General features: G+C 38.9%; 1 protein-coding gene across 5 annotated transcripts in view; it reads right to left on the bottom strand.

The window, feature by feature from the left end:
• The window catches only part of WDR17 (WD repeat domain 17), a 71,890-nt gene extending 53,416 nt beyond the window's left edge, over positions 1 to 18,474 (bottom strand). For 3 of the 5 annotated variants that reach the window (XM_065405149.1, XM_065405151.1, XM_065405152.1), the window contains exons 1-3: positions 4,328 to 4,450; positions 2,494 to 2,677; positions 63 to 293 (exon numbers count right to left, since the gene is read on the bottom strand). In XM_065405149.1, the coding sequence (XP_065261221.1) occupies positions 63 to 293; positions 2,494 to 2,677; positions 4,328 to 4,450 (538 nt within the window). Of the gene's footprint in view, positions 1 to 62; positions 294 to 2,493; positions 2,678 to 4,327; positions 4,457 to 18,408 lie in introns of those variants that run through there. The other 2 variants (XM_065405147.1, XM_065405148.1) reach the window with 1 other exon arrangement.
• Positions 18,475 to 19,314: the final 840 nt, after the last annotated feature.

Genomic DNA, 19,314 nt, shown 5'->3' with positions numbered 1-19,314 from the left:
AGAGAATATAACAACAAAAATCGTACAGTAGCCAATAATTACTTTATCAAATAAATTTTCACCTGGTTGAAAAATAGAAAGACTTCCATCAGTGTGTCCAAATACTACTTTTCCTTTCTTCTTTGGATGCCATCTAAATAGACAAATGTCTGACAAGAAACTATGTGCTTCTTTATGTACAGCTACCCCACTGTCTGGTCCTGAGATAGTCCAAATATACAATGGGCCTCTATGGGAAACAAATGCAACTGCATCACCTGCATTCCAGCACCAACTAAGTGAGGCAGGAACCCCTGAAACATTTAAAAAAAAACATGTAAGAACTAGCATTTGAAATTTAGAATGCTATTATCTATCAAATATTCTTAGCCCATTACTGACATTGGTTTTGAAAAGCTACAGATCTTAAATTACTAGTAAAGTAATACGTTAAACATATTTTACAGACTTCAGTCTAAGCGTATGCAATTGTGTGTACTTGGCGTGGCATAAAAGTAAACTCTACTTACACATTTTCAAAGAGTGAAAATTTTATGTACTACATGGCAGCGGACTATACTGTGGTACACATGCTTAACTTCTATCAGTGCCAAAGGGAGTTAGTCATATGACTGAAGATTAGCCTGCTCCTATATGTTCATCCTTACACAAATACTTACCTTACAGTAAGAGTAATGAGCTGTTATTAATCAGTTAAAAAACAAAACCACTTGCAAACTTTTACAAAATGTATTTACGTTTTGGCAAAAACACAGGAAGTCTAACCACAGTGGGCTAATCTACACTAGAAGCGCTACATCGGCACAGCTACACCGATGCAACTGCGCCCCCTGTAGTGAATCTGGTGAAGATGCTCTATGCTGACAGGGGAGAGCTCTCCCATCGGCATAATAAATCTACCTCCACAAAAAGCAGTAACTATGTTGGCGGGAGAAGCTCTCCTGATGACATAGCACTGTTCACACCAGCACTTAGGCCAGTGTAACTTATGTCGCTCAGGGGAATGGCTTATTCACACTGAAATAAGTGGTAGTGTACACCTGGTCTAAGAGTACAGGAGCAGATAATTGCACCTGAACTTTAAAGTTTTGTAATCAGTGGGAGCTGTAGCACTTCTGAAAATCAGATCACTTTTATTTAGGTGCTTAGATATGGACACAGGCACCTAATTTCAAGTATCCAAGTTGTAAGTGTGACCTCAGCATTTCCCACACTGCAATACTCCACATAATCATAAAAATTAGATTGCAAGGTGTGATCAAAGAACAATCTCAATAATATGTATTTCCCCAAGCCTCCCATGCACATTTTATTTAGGTACTTTTTTGTAATAGTACCATCAAAGATATCGGATATGCTACGAATGTAAAGTTAATAAGGGGTTTTAACACAAACAGTTTATTCTGAAAATAAAAGCGGTGAGCAACATAGGAGGTACATAAATGGGATATGAAAACCATCTCCTTCAAATTCAATCATAGACTCCGGTAATTATTTAGGATTGATCAACTGGTTCTTAAAAAATACGTACCAGTACTGATTTTAACCCATATCCTGAGCAAAAGTAAAATTTTTATCAGGGCTGAATCAATTCAGATTTCCTTGCCCACTATTTGTGCTTTCATGTGACCTTTAGATCTCACAGCACGTAAGGTTTTCAAAGGCATGCCATATATTCTAGAAAATAACAAAATGAGAAGCCTTAGAGCACCAGAAAGCTTGAGAAGCCCAAGAGAGGCTCCCAGACCTTCTGAACCTAACAGAACTTGAAAAGGAACGGGATTGAAGAGGGCACATGTTGAAGAAACTGACTGCAGGAAAGCACTGGGGTGCACTAGCTGCTTGCAGGGAAGGAACTCGGGCTTGTTGCAGAGGAAGTTATTACACTCAGCCTGTTGGAAAACACATTGGAAGACAATAGGGTTGGATCAACAGTTTCATACTTTTGAGAAGAGCTTGCTGCACATTAGGATGTTTATCTAAAATGAACCAAAAACTATATTTTAGAATTTAAGTGTGATCATTATTAGTAAATGGCCTCATCTGAACAGCAGCCTTTGTTGTAGACCAGGTTTTATTTGTGTTCAGCCTTGCAAAACTGTCATGAAAATTCATATCCAAATCATAAATCGCAATTGCCTACATTTCACTATGATGACTGATGATAATTGATACTATTTTACTTGCCAATAAAAAACAAACAAATAAACTTGCCCTGAGTACAAGGCATTTTGAAAGGCTGTAAGAAGAGTTGAAAAATTCAGTTTTCAGCAATTACTATACAGTTCAGAACAATGTACAAAAGCACTGTGTTTTATCATATTCTACAATGAACTACAGTAGAAGTGAGGCTAAAGAATTTTGTGCTCCATCTATAACTGTTCAACTTCTAAAACGTTCTCTACCAATCATTCAACATTTAGTACATTGTGAGTATTTCTGCTATTTCAAAGATGAAGAGCTATAAGAAATAAACCTCTGTGTCTCCGATACCTTTTGTACTGTCCAGTTTTGCAACAGCTTTTTGTTCAGCCACATTCCAAATGATCACTAAATTATCTGCACTGGCACTTGCAAACATGTCAGGGTTGTGGGGACACCAAGATATTGCTGTGATTGTCTTTTTATGCTCAGACATAATTGCCCGGAGTTTGAATTCATTATATCGGTGATCCAACTAAAAAAAAAACAAATTTATTTTAGATATTAAAATTTCAGTAAACTCGCTTAATATCTATGGCATATATTGCTAAGTTGGATAGTGTAGCAGCTCAAGTCACTAATGGACAAGAATATGAAGCTTACTATACTTAAAAGACTACAATTTGATTTCCACTGCATTTAACAAGTCCAAGTACTTGCAACTTTAATAAGCTAGGTCCATATAAATTTTAATTGCAGGGAAATGTGTCAATATTCAGTTAAGCCCCTCCCCTCCCTCCTAAAAAATTACTTCCATATGTTTCATATAGTAACTTCTTTTATTTCACTTCTATAGCATTGTTCATATCAGAATTTTAAAGTACTTTACAGGTATTATACCTATTTTACAGATGGCTAAACTGGAGCACAAAGAGATTTGCCCTATGTCACACAGCCAGTCAGTGGCAGAGCTGAGAACAGAATTTATGATTCCTGGAACCTTGCTCTAATCATAGACAAATAACAATTTGACACTGGAATTAATGGAAAGCTATTGAATCAACCTAAAACATTTACTCATGATATAGTGATTTATAAAATACAGTGGGTCTCATCTTGCTTTGAATGAAATCAGTGGGAGTTTGCAATATCAAGCAATCAACATAATCTCCAGGAACCTTTATTTAGTGCCACTAATGTGTATCCAACCCTTCAAATCCAGAAACTCCAGAATTTATGGATCAACCTATGTTTGTCTCATTTTAATACAACATGACTGATTAAAGACTTAGTAAAGATTTAACTCTGATTTTTTCACCTTAAGTCAAACTATTAATATTACTTTCATGTATATTCAGTGTCCTTAGCTGGCTTTTTTGGTTTAGTACAGCAAAGAAGGGGAAATGACCCAGGGAGAAGCTCCGCTATACAAGGTTTCGTTGTACATATGTAATACAATACATATTGTATTAATGGATACTATAATTTTGACTATATTTAGTATGCCATTTTTAATACTCATTTTTTGGCAGTATAAGCAATGGTTTGTACTTCGCAGCCCACAGGCAGCGGGCAAGGCTTCAGTTTATCCCCTCACTTGAACTCCATAATATGCACCTCACTTACTCTATTTGCTGCAGAGATGTTTTACCCTATTATGAACAATTGTTCCACTCTCAAACCAGAGATGGATTTAAAACTGGGGGTTTATTAAAGTTAATATAAAAAACAAACAAACAAACAAACAAATGCAGCTTGCACACACCCTACACCAGCTTGGTCTCATCAGAGTATACCAGGAACCCCTCTGGGCCCACTTCCTGTTTCCCCACTATGTTCCATTTAAGGGAGAGCGTGCAGTTAATCTAATCCTGACATTTCCTTATCAGAGCTACACAATTCTGAAAGCGATGCACAAGCCAGCATGGAATCTTGCTCCCTTTCTCATATCTACACTGGCTCTGTAATGCTGACCTGAGTAACAAATTGTAACAATATTTTTTTTTAATTGTTTTGGAGTAGATCTGTTGAGTAAAAAGATGCCAGTTCTATACAGTCACTTTTCTGACTATAATCATACTTCAGAACTACTACAAGAACATTTCTTGAAAGGGATGAAAGTGAAGTAGAAAGCAAAGAACAATGTTCTAAAGTAAGTAGTCTATTGAGAAAAAAGTAATCTTACCTGATAAATATAAATAGCAAGTGTGGCACAATAAGCAAATCTATCCCCACTAGCAGCACATACATCTTTGTTCCAAGGCTGACATCCAGCAGCTAAAAGGCCCACTTGCTTAACCTGTGACATCTTTGCCTATAAAAAATAAATTTATGGAACTGAGACATAGAGACAGGACACTTTTTTAATGAGCCAACAATGCACTTTTGTTCAACAGTATGTTTAAAAATATATCCTTTGATTTTATAAATCAATGCCATATGTTTTCTGAGATACAATGAATATATCAGGAATAAAACCATGCAGATATTCATACTATGCAAGGAAAGGAGTTTAAGGTCATTGGCAAACATACATGCAGGAAGAGACAATTGAAGACAATAGAGCTATTCTGATTTAGAACAGCTGAGGATCTGTCCCAGTATTCCTTTCTGTTATCTCTTGTAGTAAAATTCAACATTTTCTATTCTTAAATCTAATTCCCCACAAAAATGTGTGGGTAAAATACATCATGTGCCAAACATCTCAATGTAAAACAAATTAAGCAACGTATTTTTCATGAATTTTTTTCTTAAATTTTTAAACCATTATGGGCTAATTATTTAATTCCTACTCTTTCCCTTTTGAAAAGTTAATTTTTCGTATTTTCTCAGTAGTCTACATCTACAATAAAAGATTTAAAATGCATCAGGAAAAATAAATAGGAAGACAACTGACATATGTTAATGTATCATTAAACGTCTTTGTGGACACAATCTTACCGCTTTGTAATGGGACTCTCCTGTTGACCCACCTTGTTAGTAGGTATTAGACACATGAATAACGCTGCAGAAGTACTGCTGGATCATTATGGGAGTGGCTCTATAGAGAGAATAGGTCCCATAGGGAAAACCAAGTTCAAGAAGGAAGCTGGATATGAGATTTATGCTTTGTTATTGTGTCTGAGTTACTAGTTTTGTTGGGGATGAGATAGTGACTCAGCCCATTCACACCCTTCGTATAGTGCCCCATGACCAAGACAGCACATGTATCTGCACATAAATCATCTATACTATACTGAGAGCAATTGCAAAAACAAACCACTTAACCTCTATTCCTCCCCACAAATTAATTACTGCAGGGTAAAACAAAGCAGGGTATGATATCACAATCTCACTCTCAGTGGGAGATACAGATTACTAATGAAGTGTAGTGGTGCCTTAAAAATTCCAAAACAATTTTCATTTATATTAATACATAGAACTTATATTTAATACGAAGATTAAAACGTTTTTACAGTTCTTTAAGAACAGTGAAGCATATTCTCAACTCAACACACAGTGCATTAGCTGTGCAATTCCCATCCACAGGCATTTTTCATGAGTTGACAATGTGCCCTCATTTAATTTTTAAATGAGAAATAGTAGGTTTTGTAAAAATATGAATTAATCAATGGTCCAAGTGACAGTGGGGGCGGGAGGGAGGGAGAAAGAGAGAGAGAGAAATCCTTTGCACTCTAGATCAGTGGTTACCCAATGGTGTTTTATAGCCTCCAATAGTCCACAGAACACTTCTAAGTGCTTCCATTTTGGTCTTAGTATGAAGCATCTGTCAGTTTCCAAGCTTGCCTGAAGAAGAGCTCTTTGTAGCTCAAAAACTTGTCTCTTTCACCATCAGAAGTTGGTCCAACAAAAGACAGTATTTCACCCACCTTAGCTCTCTAGTTTCCAAGCAGTGAAAATTCCTACTAGTGTAGAACTAATCCAGAGTAGGACACTTTAGGGATTCCAAACACACAACATCACTGCTTCATGCCTTTCTTTTTGTGTGTTTCTCTGGCATAATTTCAACCATGATTAAATTTGCAGAGGACACCAAAAGTGGAGGGATAGTAAACACACATGATGACAGATCCAAACTCCAAAGTGACTCCAAAGTGAGATTACAGTAGTGGGGGCTTCAGGCATTGAAGGGGAGATTGAGTACTAATTACTATTAGTTAAGCATTGACAGTGTAAAGTCAAAGCAAAGGAAATAAATAGCACTGATACAAAAAAAAGGGCACATAACTAAGGATCCGTACCACATTAAGACTGTCCTAATATTACTTTAATGTGCAACTAAGTACAATAGGGAAAGTGGGAAATCAGACTGGGAAGCTTGGAGAGAAAATTCCTTAAGAAGTGGTTCACCCTGTGGCTTGCAAAATCCACTCACATAGGGAAAGGAGGACTTTTTCCTCAAGTGTGGGCCATCAGCTTCTGCAATATCTAAGCTTTCATTTAAAAAAACAAGTTAAAGTCTCTAGCTCTTATATAAAGATAACCTCTCAAATACAGACTAAGCGTCAGCTGATGCAACGTCAACTTCTTAAGTCTGCAGAAAGTACCAGAGCCAACATCATTATTACAGGAAGGGGAGGCCTGGTAGCTACAGCTGCGTGGGGTTGAGAGCAAAGAAGATTGGCGGCCGCTGTTAGGAATAGAGTGCCCTGGGGTGGTGCAACCCTTGGGCAAGGGGCTTGTTGTATTAAGTTAGATGGAATAAATGAGCCAAAGGTGTTAAAAAACCCAGTCACTGTCCAACGTTAAACAGTGTTAAACAAGGTCCATGGTTTGGTATAAAGAGATCTCAGCCTGCTTAGTACCATGGCAAACACACCATTAAAAATCCTTTTAACCTTTTATTAAAGATCCAGAAAAGATGGAAAAACAGTTAAAGCATTTGAAATATAAAGTATTAAGTAAAGCTTTCATTTTAACAACATTTCTTGTTCCCTTTCCCTTTAGCTGGATTATACCCTGGCTCACTGAAATTCAGTCAGCAGGAAAATATAATTTTAAAAGCCTAAAGACAGGGAGACTTCCGAGGCTTAAAGCTCCATTCCAGAGCTCATGCAGGGAGAGGAAGGGGTTCTCACACTGGGCTTAAGATTACCCTCATCAACCACAAGAAAACAGCAATTATGCATTAGAGACAGCCCCACTCTTTCCTTCAATGTGCTTGCATGGTGTATTGCACGTAGTACTTTGTATTTTTAAATGATATAAAGAAGTCTGGGTAGCTGAATGTATCATTAACGGGATGCAAAGCCTTTAGGTTGCTGAATGAAGGCCAGGTTAATGGTGACCAAGAGTCATTGCCATCTGATGGCTGTGAAATGAGTTTGTATTTTCAATTTAGTTCACAATTGATGTGTGTCCATATCACAAAATATATATCACATTAACTAATGTACTTCTATTTGCAACATGAATTTGGCTGTACTTTCCCTTCTTTCTGAATACATTTATAAAAAGGCAAAAAGTAACAATGAAAAGATAGAAATATACCTTTTAGAGAGACTCAGCAACAGGTGACTCAGCAACAAGATGAGCCAGGTCATTTGAAAATATTATATTTTTTGACTTTGATAAGTCAGTGGTTTTCTTAAAATATGTTCTCAAAATGAAATTATGCTCTTAACAGCACATTTAAGAGGAAAAATATGATTTTAAGATTTATTACTATTTTGTTGAGATAATCACACATGCTTAAACGGCATCATTTCTGTGTTAAATCCTTACACCGTTGTTTTTACTATTTTTGATTTGCAACTACATTTAAATCTACATTTTCAGAATATTTTAGTATTTACCCTGAGCTATAATGTATAAAGTACTTCAAACTTTACTCTAGTATCTCTTGTAAACTTGCTGATTTTCTTTTGTTATTTATAAAGAGTTTCAATGTCACTGTCTGTTTGCAAAATACTTCAGTTTTATTTCATGATAAAGGAAGTATTTAGTCTGAAATCCATTACAGCTAAAGAATTTAAATAATATTTTACAAGGATTGTTGTATCTCTTGTCAACACCATGCATCAGGCCAGTATCCAGCAGATTTCCTCAGACATTGCAGGTTTCAGTAAACGTGCTCATAGTATGAGACAGAAAGCAGCATTCATCAGAACATCAGCGTGAAGAAAATGGCAGCAAATAAGAAAAGCACTATAAATATATATCCAAACTGTTACATTACATCTTTAGCAATATTGATTTTTCAGTCATCCTCTGTTAAACTCATCATTTCTATTCAAAATAGAAACGATTATTTTATATTTATATATAGCATGTAAATCATGCAGAAAAATTTTGCTTACTCAAAAATTCTGTAAAATGTACACAGCACTAAGGAAGCTATTATTAAAGAATGTCTACAGTTTCCTAGGAGACAGAGAAAAGCCCAAGCCTTTTCTCTTTACAATTGGCATGAGCAGAATAAGTCCTTCCTAATTACTAAATATAGAAACCAGCATTAAACTGAAAGTCTGTTTACCTTAGAGATACTATTATTAAATAACAAACCCATATGACAAAATGGATTGGATGAATGGCTACAGCGATATTATTATTTATAGATACATGCCTATGTTATCCCTACCTTAGAGTAGGTATCATTTTTTGTGAACCACTTAAGAATTTCCATGTCAATTCCAAAACCTCGCAGCTCCCAAAATATACCATCTCTTGATCTGGATGTAGCAAGAAATCACTTTACTCAAAGAGGAAGGAACTAAACCCTGATGTTCAAAGAATAATGCAGACTTACTAAAAGATGCAGAAGAAAAGCCTAACTACATTGTTATCTGCAAAACAGTAGCCTTTTCAAATCCAGTGAAGAGGCAAGACTGGCACAGTACAGCATCCTTTATCAGGGTGTGTATGTGTGTGTCTGTGCCAGTATATAGGCACAGACACACACACCCTGATATTTACTCAGATTCTGACATTTTACACTTTTATGATGTTAGAAAATGATGACTGATGCATTTCTCATTTACCAGATGATAATTAATTTGTTACTTTTGACTTCTGTCAAGCTCTTTTTTGATGGAAGTTTGAGTTCAGTTAAAAATGCTCAAAAACAACAATTTAAAGTTTTTTTTATTAGTTAAATAAAACTACATTAAACATGCTGGATACATAGGAAAAATGATTATCAAAAAGTTTATCAAAACATGATATATATTTAAACCTAACTGATTTATTAAACAAAGAAATAGAGCTAAGTGAATAAGTAACTTTTTGGTTAATGGGCTGAATCAAAACATTTCAAAACAAAAAGTCAACTTAATTTGTTTCAAAATGGCTGAGAGGAACTGCTCTGACTTTTTTTCTAAAAAAAAAAAAAAAAAGAAAGAAAAAGAAATAAATTACTTTTTTTCCTGCAGCTGAAACTATGAGCTCAATTTGACCCAAATTTGTGAAATTTGGTGCCCTGCAAAATGCATTTTCTGGCAAATTTACTATTTACAAATTTACTATTTGCTAAAAAAATTCACTGTTGGTAGACAGGATACTGGGCTGGATGGACCTTTGGTCTGACCCAGTATGGCCGTTCTTATGTTCATCCCTATGAAGGAAGTATTATCTGTAGTTAGGGAATTGAACTGATTGTTTCTGGTCACAATATCCATCAAGATTTTAAAACTAGTAGATCTTATCCTCACACACCTAGTTTTTATTCACAGATTGAAAGAGGAAAACAAGTTTTCCTGAATTTTCAATTCCTAATCAGTTTCTTAACTTTGAATGAACTAGTCACTGAACTAGCTGAATAAACTGAAATGAAGAAAATATTCTTTCTGCACCTGCAGAAGGGACTACTGCCATCAAAAGCTGGTTGAGCACTTCAAACTCCAGTTCCAGGTGCTTAGCTTGTGACCTCCACCAGTTCAATGGTTTGACTTTGGTCCCTCCTGTCCTCAGTTCACTGGCATCTTTCCTGTACTTTGACATCGCATCCTTCCACTCATTCTGATGAGCTCTTTCATCACGGGTCGATTGCATGATTTCTGAGAACATTTCGTCTCGCGTCCTTTTTTTCCACCGCCTTATCTGAGATAGCCTTCGGGACGGAGGAGGGAGGCTTGAAAAATTTGCAGCTGCGGGAGGGAGGGAGGGGAAAAAAGGGAGAGAAGTATTTTAAAAGATACATTTTACAGAACAATGCTTATACTCTTTCACAGTGAACAACACTATTCACATTACATAGCACATGTGATTTCAGTACAACGTCGTATTTTGCATCTTAATATTGAGTGCCTGCGGCTTTGGTGTTAGAGATCACAGACGCAGGTCCGGGCAACAGAATTCGGCTTGCATGCGGCCATGGTAAGCCATTGTCTTTCGGCTTCTACATCCTTCAGAAAGGCAGCGCCCTCCTTTCCCACATACCAAACAAAGCCCCTTGAGAGCTGCGGTTTTCCTGTTAACGTGCAGCAGCAGAAACCAAACTAACCCCCCCATCCAATTATCTGGGCTGATCGCTTTACCCCTCCCCCCACCGCGTGGCTGGTATCAGAGAAGATCCCTGCTAGCCAAACGTGAAAAGCTCAGCGCCATTCCCACCCACCCCCACTTGGCTAACTGCAGGGAAGGATTTCTTTTCAGCCACAGGCAAACAGCCCAGTAGGAACGGCCACCTCTGTCCCCTTAATTAAATTCCTGTATTTCAACCAGGTTACCATGAGCGACATCACTCTCCTGAGGATAACACAGCGAGATAAAGAACGGATGTTGCTTGAATGCCAGCAAACACCGGGACCATACGCTGCCAGGCTTTGTCATGCAATGATACCAGATTACTTGCTACTAGCATGGCGTGGTCAAGTGTCCTACCATGGAGGACGGAATAAGGCTGCACTGCCCAGAAACCTTGTGGAAAGGCTTTTGGAGTACCTCCAGGAGAGCTTCATGGAGATGTCCCTGGAGGATTTCCGCTCCATCCCCAGACACGTTAACAAACTTTTCCAGTAGCTGTACTGGCCACGAATGCATCCCAAGTCCTCAGGGCAAATTAATCATTAAAAAAAGCTTGCTTTTAAACCATGTCTTATATTTACAAAGGTACACTCACCAGAGGTCCCTTCCATGGCTTCATGGTCTGAGATAATGCCTTGGGAGGGTTGGGAGGGTACTTAAGTCTGGCTGAGAAAAAGATCCTGGCTGTTGGGGAGAACGGAGTGCTGTGTGCTCTCCGCAAGCTCATCGTCATCATCATCATCATCTTCCCCGTCCGCAGAATCCTCAGGCATGGCTGAGATTATCCCCTCCTCGGAATCCACGGTCAGGGGTGGGGTAGTGGTGGCGGCCCGCCCTAGAATTGCATGCAGTTCAGCGTAGAAGCGGCATGTCTGCGGCTCTGCCCCGGACCTTCCGTTTGCTTCTTTGGTTTTCTGGTAGGCTTGTCTGAGCTCCTTAACTTTCATGCAGCACTGTAATGAGTCCCTATTGTGGCCTCTCTCCATCATACCCTTGGAGATTTTTTCAAATGTTTTGGCATTTTGTCTTTTGGAACGTAGTTCTGCTAGCACGGAATCCTCTCCCCATATAGCGATCAGATCCAGTACCTCCCGTACGGTCCATGCTGGTGCTCTTTTTCGATTCTCGGACTGCATGGTTACCTGTGCTGATGAGCTCTGCGTGGTCACCAGTGCTCTCCACGCTGGGCAAACAGGAAATGAAATTCAAAAGTTTGCGGGGCTTTTCCTGTCTACCTGGCCAGTGCATCCGAGTTCAGATTGCTGTCCAGAGCGGTCACTATGGTGCACTGTGGGATAGCTCCCGGAGGCCAATACCGTCGAATTGCGGCCACACTAAACCTAATTCGAAATGGCAATATCGATTTCGGCACTACTCCCCTCGTCGGGGAGGAGTACAGAAATCGATTTTAAGATCCCTTTATTTCGAAGTAAATGGCTTCGTTGTGTGGACGGGTGCAGGGTTAATTCGATTTAACGCTGCTAAATTCGAACTAAACTCATAGTGTAGACCAGGCCTCACATAGCACTCACTTTCAAGTGATTATGCCTGGCTCTACTGAGAAAGAGGAAGACAGCACAAGGAGATCTCTCTCACACACACTCACACACTCTTTCCTCTTGTGCACACATACGGGGGTTGAGTACAAATGCAGTCCTTGTGCTCTGTGTATAAGTACCACTCCACACTAGCCAACCCCACAGTATTGGATACAGCATACCAACAAACTGAAATGAGCTGATGAGAGAGGGAGTACACAATGACTGCTATCCAGGGTGAAAGAGATGTTGCTCCAGCATGTGTGCCTCTGGATGTATTCTAGCTGATCCTTCTGGGATCTGGCCAATAGGATCAAAGGAAGGCAACTTAATGTGACTTCACCAGCATTCCCACCAAATCCTGTATGCAAATTGACAGAACCTATATTAGATAGGGGGTCTGAGACTGCTCATAGATCTAACATTAATATGAATCAATGTCCTTCGCCCATGGTTAAAAGGTAAATCCACCATCTCTGCCAGCTGTTAAAGTAGCTGGAAACAGAAGGAGTTCTCACTTAACCAACCAAGGAGAATGGGGAGTTGTGGGGAAGCACTACTTAAAAAAAAAAAAAAAAATCAGACAGAAGAGAAGGGTGGTGTTTTTAGCAAAGTAGAACGAGCTGCGCTCCCCAGCTGCTCTACCTTACTTTAATCCCTCTCTAAATCATAAATTATTTTGGAATCCAACCATGAAAGGTCAGAATACTGGCAGAGAAGTTATGTGAGGCTTATTAGTTAACAACTCCTTGGTAACCTCAGCTAAGAAGGGAAGGTTAGAAACAGCAATAGATGGCAAAAATCAGCTACATCAAATGATGGCTTCTTAAGATTATTTTGTGTTTCCGAGTAGGTGGTAGACGCCCCCTTTAAAGTAGATATTAACGATAACTATCTCATTAGGCACACACCAATCAACAGGGGCAAAAGTTCTGCTTTGCATATGGTGGCAAACAAATCTAATGAATTTCCAGTTCTGGATATGGGCCATCAAATTTCTAGCCCTTGTGGTAGCGAAAATGGCCTTCTGAATATGAATTGATCCAATGCAGTCTGACTGAAACTGTAAACCCACTGCCTTGAACAGCTCAAAGCCTTGCAAAGCTTTTCTGGACCACTAATAAGTTTTTCATTTATTATGACAGTCACAATAAAGGGTAATTACATAAATTTGGTTCCTGTGCTGCTCTAAAGTAAGTGTTAAATGCCCCATACTTCTCAATAGGATTTCAGTTCTGTAACCTAATGAGGACAGTTAACATGTTAAATATAGTTAAACTACTTTATTGCTGATCATTTTAGTAGAAATATCCAGCTAATGTGCTTATCCAGTGTCGATCAATATCACTGAAGACAGACAGGAAAATCTTCTTAGGTCTGCTGTGTACAATCCATGGTCCCCAAACTGCCCATAACTTTCTCATACCTTTGAAGGAGCAGGGAACCGTTGAGAACGAGCAAAGAGTAGAGAGTTCTTGTTAGTGCTAGATAGGAATTTCAACCTAATTCTGCTCATCAACAGTCTTCTGGAGGATCAGAAGCCTTTGCTTGCAGCTACAAGCTTTTATACAGACAGCTTCAGTGGAATGACATTTCTTAATTTCCAACTTGCCAACAAAAGCTCAAAAATCAAAGTGTGAGTGTCTGCCATCCCTATGCCAATTGGAGCAAGAAGCTTCAAAATTCAAAGCTTTTTCAAAGGAACAAAAGCTGTTCATATATGTTTGCAGACCCATTTTAAGCAGAATCAAATAATAAAATTACACGTGCGTGCGTGCGTGCACATACGCACACATACAGGCTAAAGTTCAGCTAAAATTGATTGAGTTGTGGTGTTTCAATGCAACTTTAATAATGGGAACTTACTAAATTTCTATGAATGTCTATTGGATGATAAGTAACCATCGAAGTAAAAGGGATGGATAATATTTGTATAATCTTTTTTGAAAGCATTTTTTTTTGAATCTGAACAATAAAAATATCACATTTACCCTGCAGAATAAGACTTGCCTTTCAGAATGCATGTGACTGCCTCAAAGATAAAAACAGACTTGAAGAGATAGGTTTGCCAGTACCATTTTCCCACTGATATTTTTCAGACTTCTACACATATTTTGTCAACTGCTGCATACAATTATAGCATGCTTAACATAAATATGTAATTGTGTGCATTTACAACAGATTAAAATATGAAAACCTATGTCTGATCCTCAAGCGCCTGGCAAGCTGACACTGCATTATTGGAAAGGTTGTGCACCTCTGGCTACACTTGATTTGGCAGTACTTCACCAATGGGAATGAGAGCCTGATTGTATGTCCTGTCCAATAACACTGGCTTCTGTGGTACTATTGATTTCAGAGGGTGAGCCAAGGAGCTCAGAAGTTCCATTTTAGAAAATAGTGCAAAGCCCCTTGTGACTTCCTGGGAATCATCAACACAGGAGAAATGAAAGAGAGAGGTAAAAATAAACCACAAGAACACTATGCCACCTTATAATTCAGACACTCCAGCTTAGAACTTCTTCCACTCTTTCTGCCCCTAACATGAAGTCTTTTACAAAATCACTTAGATATTTTTAATGTCAGTCAAAAATACCTCCTCAAGAGATAGGAAATGCCAGAACTAAGGTTGCCCAAGCAACTTTAATTTGGCACCTTTGCACATATGTTTATGCTATGGTCTTTGATTACATGATCACTTACTATTTTTTTCCACCAGACTTACCTGCCAAAATTTTGACTCCCTGCTGCAAAGCAGAGAAGATTTAGAGCTTCTCAATGAAATGATTATAAGAATTTTATAACATGGGCAGACCATATATTTTTTTCCTATCCTCCTCCTCAGAAATGTCTGAAACATTAAAAAAAAAAAAAAAAAAAAAAAAGATACCTGCATGGAAAATTTCAGCCCAAAGAAGTTAAAGTTTGGCAAAGTTATGAGCTACTGAAAAAAGGGTCTTATAACAAAAGTATTGGATGACCTTAACTATAGGCAACTCTATCAGTGCTAGCTATACATTATTATATCTTCTCATCCCTAGATCACAAAACTTTATTCTTTTCCTTCTTCAAATTCTTTCTTCTAGAACTGCAATAAAATGAAAAGCCAAATGTTAACACCAGTGCTTCTGAGCGGTCACTATATACGCTAATATTCCTAACAGCACACAGCCACACATGTTGAATCATACAAGTAGTTATGTCAACTTGAATCAACACATAGCACAGGTTTCAAACTAACATCTTTTGAGAGCTGGCTGGTCACATGATATTAGGATTAATAGTTTTCAGATGTCAAATGCAATTAAAGAGACAGCTAAATATATTAAATAGTTTCTATTGCCATGCTAACAATTGCTATAGCCAGCACAGCCACAGTAGATGATAAGAAAGAGAGGTAGGCAGTCCACAAGATTATCGAGGTGTGTCCCATACTATGAAAGTATTTGAGAACCCTGATGTAGGGAATCTGTTTTCATCTCCCAGGAGAAGGTTACCAGCCACACCATAGCATAGCCTCCTTCCTGCTGTCTGCTTGCCATTAGAGCAGGGATCGGCAACGTTTGGCACGTGGCTCGCCAGGGTAAGCACCCTGGCAGGCCGGGGCAGTTTATTTACCTGCTGACGCGGCAGGTTCGGCCAATCGCGGCCCCCACTGGCCGCAGTTCGCCATCCCGGGCCAATGGGGGCGGCGAGAAGCGGCGCGGGCGAGGGATGTGCTGGCCGCGGCTTCCCGCTGCCCCCATTGGCCTGGGACGGCGAACCGCGGCCAGTGGGGGCCGCGATCGGCCGAACCTGCCGCGTCAGCAGGTAAATAAACTGCCCCGGCCCGCCAGGGTGCTTATCCTGGCGAGTCGCGTGCCAAACGTTGCCGACCCCTGCATTAGAGCATTATTGGTCTGAGATATGGCTACCACTAATCTCCCAACTGCTTACCTTATGAGTGGCTGCTAGAGAATGGGGATGTATCAAAAGCAACTATGCAATAAAAAGATACAGTAGACTCATAGACTCATAGACCTTAAGGTCAGAAGGGACCAATATGGTCATCTAGTCTGACCTCCCGCATGATGCAGGCCACAAAAGCTAACCCACCCACAACAGAATCTTTCAGCCTGCGACCCCTGCCCTATGCTGCGGAGGAAGGCGAAAAACCTCCAGGGCCTCTGCCAATCTACCCTGGAGGAAAATTCCTTCCCGACCCCAAATATGGCGATCAGCAGAACCCCGAGCATACAGGCAAGATTCTACAGCCGGACCCTCATTTTACCCGCGATGGCACGTTAATGCCTAATTGACTAAAATCACATTATCCCTTCAAACCATTCCCTCCATAAACTTATCAAGCCTAATCTTGAAGCCAGAAAGGTCTTTCGCCCCCACCGTTTCCCTCGGAAGGCTGTTCCAAAATTTCACCCCTCTGACGGTTAGAAACCTTCTTCTAATTTCAAGCCTAAACTTCCCCACGGCCAGTTTATATCCATTCGTTCTCGTGTCCACATTACTACTGAGCTGAAATAATTCCTCTCCCTCCTTGGTATTAATCCCTTTGATATATTTAAAGAGAGCAATCATATCCCCCCTCAGCCTTCTTTTGGTTAGGCTAAACAAACCGAGCTCCTCGAGTCTCCTTTCATAGGAAAGGTTTTCCATTCCTCGGATCATCCTAGTGGCCCTTCTCTGTACCCGTTCCAGTTTGAGTTCATCCTTTTTAAACATAGGAGACCAGAACTGCACACAGTACTCCAAATGAGGTCTCACCAGCGCCTTGTATAACGGAAGCAGCACCTCCCTGTCCCTACTAGAAATACCTCGCCTAACGCATCCCAAAATCGCATTAGCTTTTTTCACAGCCACGTCACATTGCCGACTCATAGTCATCCTGCGATCAACCAGGACTCCGAGGTCCTTCTCCTCCTCCGTCACTTCCAACCTATGCGTCCCTAACTTATAACTAAAATTCTTATTAGTCATCCCTAAATGCATCACCTTACACTTCTCACTATTAAATCTCATCCTATTATTGTTACTCCAATTTACAAGGTCATCCAAGTCTCCCTGCAGAATATCCCGATCCTTCTCCGAATTGGCAATACCTCCCAACTTTGTGTCATCCGCAAACTTTATCAGCCCACTCCTACATTCGGTTCCGAGGTCAGTAACGAATAGATTGAATAAAATCGGACCCAAAACCGAACCTTGAGGAACCCCACTGGTGACCTCCGTCCAACCCGACAGTTCACCTTTCAGTACTACCCGCTGCAGTCTCCCCTTTAACCAGTTCTTTATCCACCTCTGGAATTTCATATCGATCCCCATCTTTTCTAATTTAACCAATAATTCCTCGTGCGGCACAGTAGATGAGAATGAGAAAAAAAGATTAAAATCTTCTAGCGCTACATTGCAGCAGTGAGCACATTCGCACTTAACAAATCACACATATAGTTAACTAATAAGGAACTACTGAAAAACAGAGAAGCCAGCAACTCCTGCTGCAATGTGATCTAATGGCTGAGAAATATACCATTAAAAGAAAAATATGAAAAAAAGACACCAAGCAATTACATTAAAAGAGGGCATAACATACCGAAAGATATATGCCTTTCATTATTTTCCTGTCTTAAACCTATGAAAAACAGTAATAGATCAAGCTTGTCCGAAGCATATGGTAATCAAAACACATTTAAACATTTTTTCCAAGACATCTTGCAAAGGTTGCCATAGCAACCACTCTTCTTATTTTGAATTAATGTCACTCGTTCCATAAAATCCTATACAAACGTCCAGAGTACAACATGGAGATGACCCTAGGTAAAGTTCTATGCTCTATTTCTTAAATATTGTCTTATTCAGATTTTCCCCCACTCTATTCTATTCTTTACTGTAGTTAGTTGATTAGAACCCATAGCTATTACATTCATTCCCTCTAATAAAATTAAATGTTCCATTTTAGTCTATCTTTGAAAATTTACTACATATTAAAGTATGCAACAAAAAAATAAAAATGCAGCTATCTGGCAACTGAAGTTCCAAGACTGAAAAATACAGTTCTGCTGGTTATTCATATTACATTATACTGAAATCTTCAAAATATGACATTATATACTTATCGCAGGGTTAAGACCATATAAATAAATATTAATGATCCATTCTCAGTACTGCAGTACAAATAATGCTAATGGTATATGTAACACAGAGAAACAGCAGTGCAATGAAGAAAAATGTAAGGCAGTAAAATAGAAAAATAGAAAAATAGAATTCTTACTCTTTGGTGTCCTTCATACCAATCATCTTCATCAAACCAGTGAGAAATATAAGTCATCCAAGCCATGATACATAATATGTTTGAAATTTAAAACAATCATAAGATTATATCTCAGCGTCTGAACACAGATAAGGACAACGTGGGTTCTGTGCTAAAATTTACCCAAACTAAACCAAGCTACACAGAGATCAGTTCTGGGCTTAGTGAAATGATTCTCTACAATAATAAGCTGTAAGTTCATGAATATTCCATGTGAAAGACTTTTAATGAGAATACAAATACGATCCATTTAAGAAATTCTAAATGAAAAAATTGAAATCAACAACAAATAAACAAAATCATTACTATATCATATACTTCAGTATTTTAAAATTAAAGCTGATTAATATCAGAGGGGTAGCCGTGTTAGTCTGAATCTGTAAAAAGCAACAGAGCTGATTAATGTTTCAAACTGGGTTATAAAACACTGATGAGCTGTGAAAAACAACCGTGCTAGACTGTTAAGTGGTTCTTATTTATTTTCCAAAACAGATTTTCTGTTTTCAGTTTTAGACTATAAAATTGGTCTGTAAGAGGTAGTTTCCAGAACACAAAACCTAAGTGTTAACATGTAAAGTACCTTTAGCTTTATGGGGCTAGATAAATTAGGCAATATCAATTTCAATATCTATGCTTTGGTTGTGTTGAGTGGTTTAGAATGGTACAAATAATACTACATAGGAGTGGTCACAACACCTACATATAGGTTGCCTAACAATTTCTAGCAAAAAAAGAAATCTGTTTTCGAAGAGCTCTAAAGCATCCCTTGTTTGCAACAGAGATCTCTAGGGCTCTGCCACAGCCATCAGCACTGATGAGGAGCTCAAAGTACAGTCATCACCATAACTTTACAAATAAGTGCAGTGT

This window comes from Emys orbicularis, chromosome 5 (genome assembly GCF_028017835.1).
Source record: "Emys orbicularis isolate rEmyOrb1 chromosome 5, rEmyOrb1.hap1, whole genome shotgun sequence".
Lineage (NCBI taxonomy): Eukaryota > Metazoa > Chordata > Testudines > Emydidae > Emys > Emys orbicularis.
The sequence above is the reverse complement of the archived record's forward strand: the minus strand, read 5'-3'. Positions and strand labels throughout refer to the sequence as shown.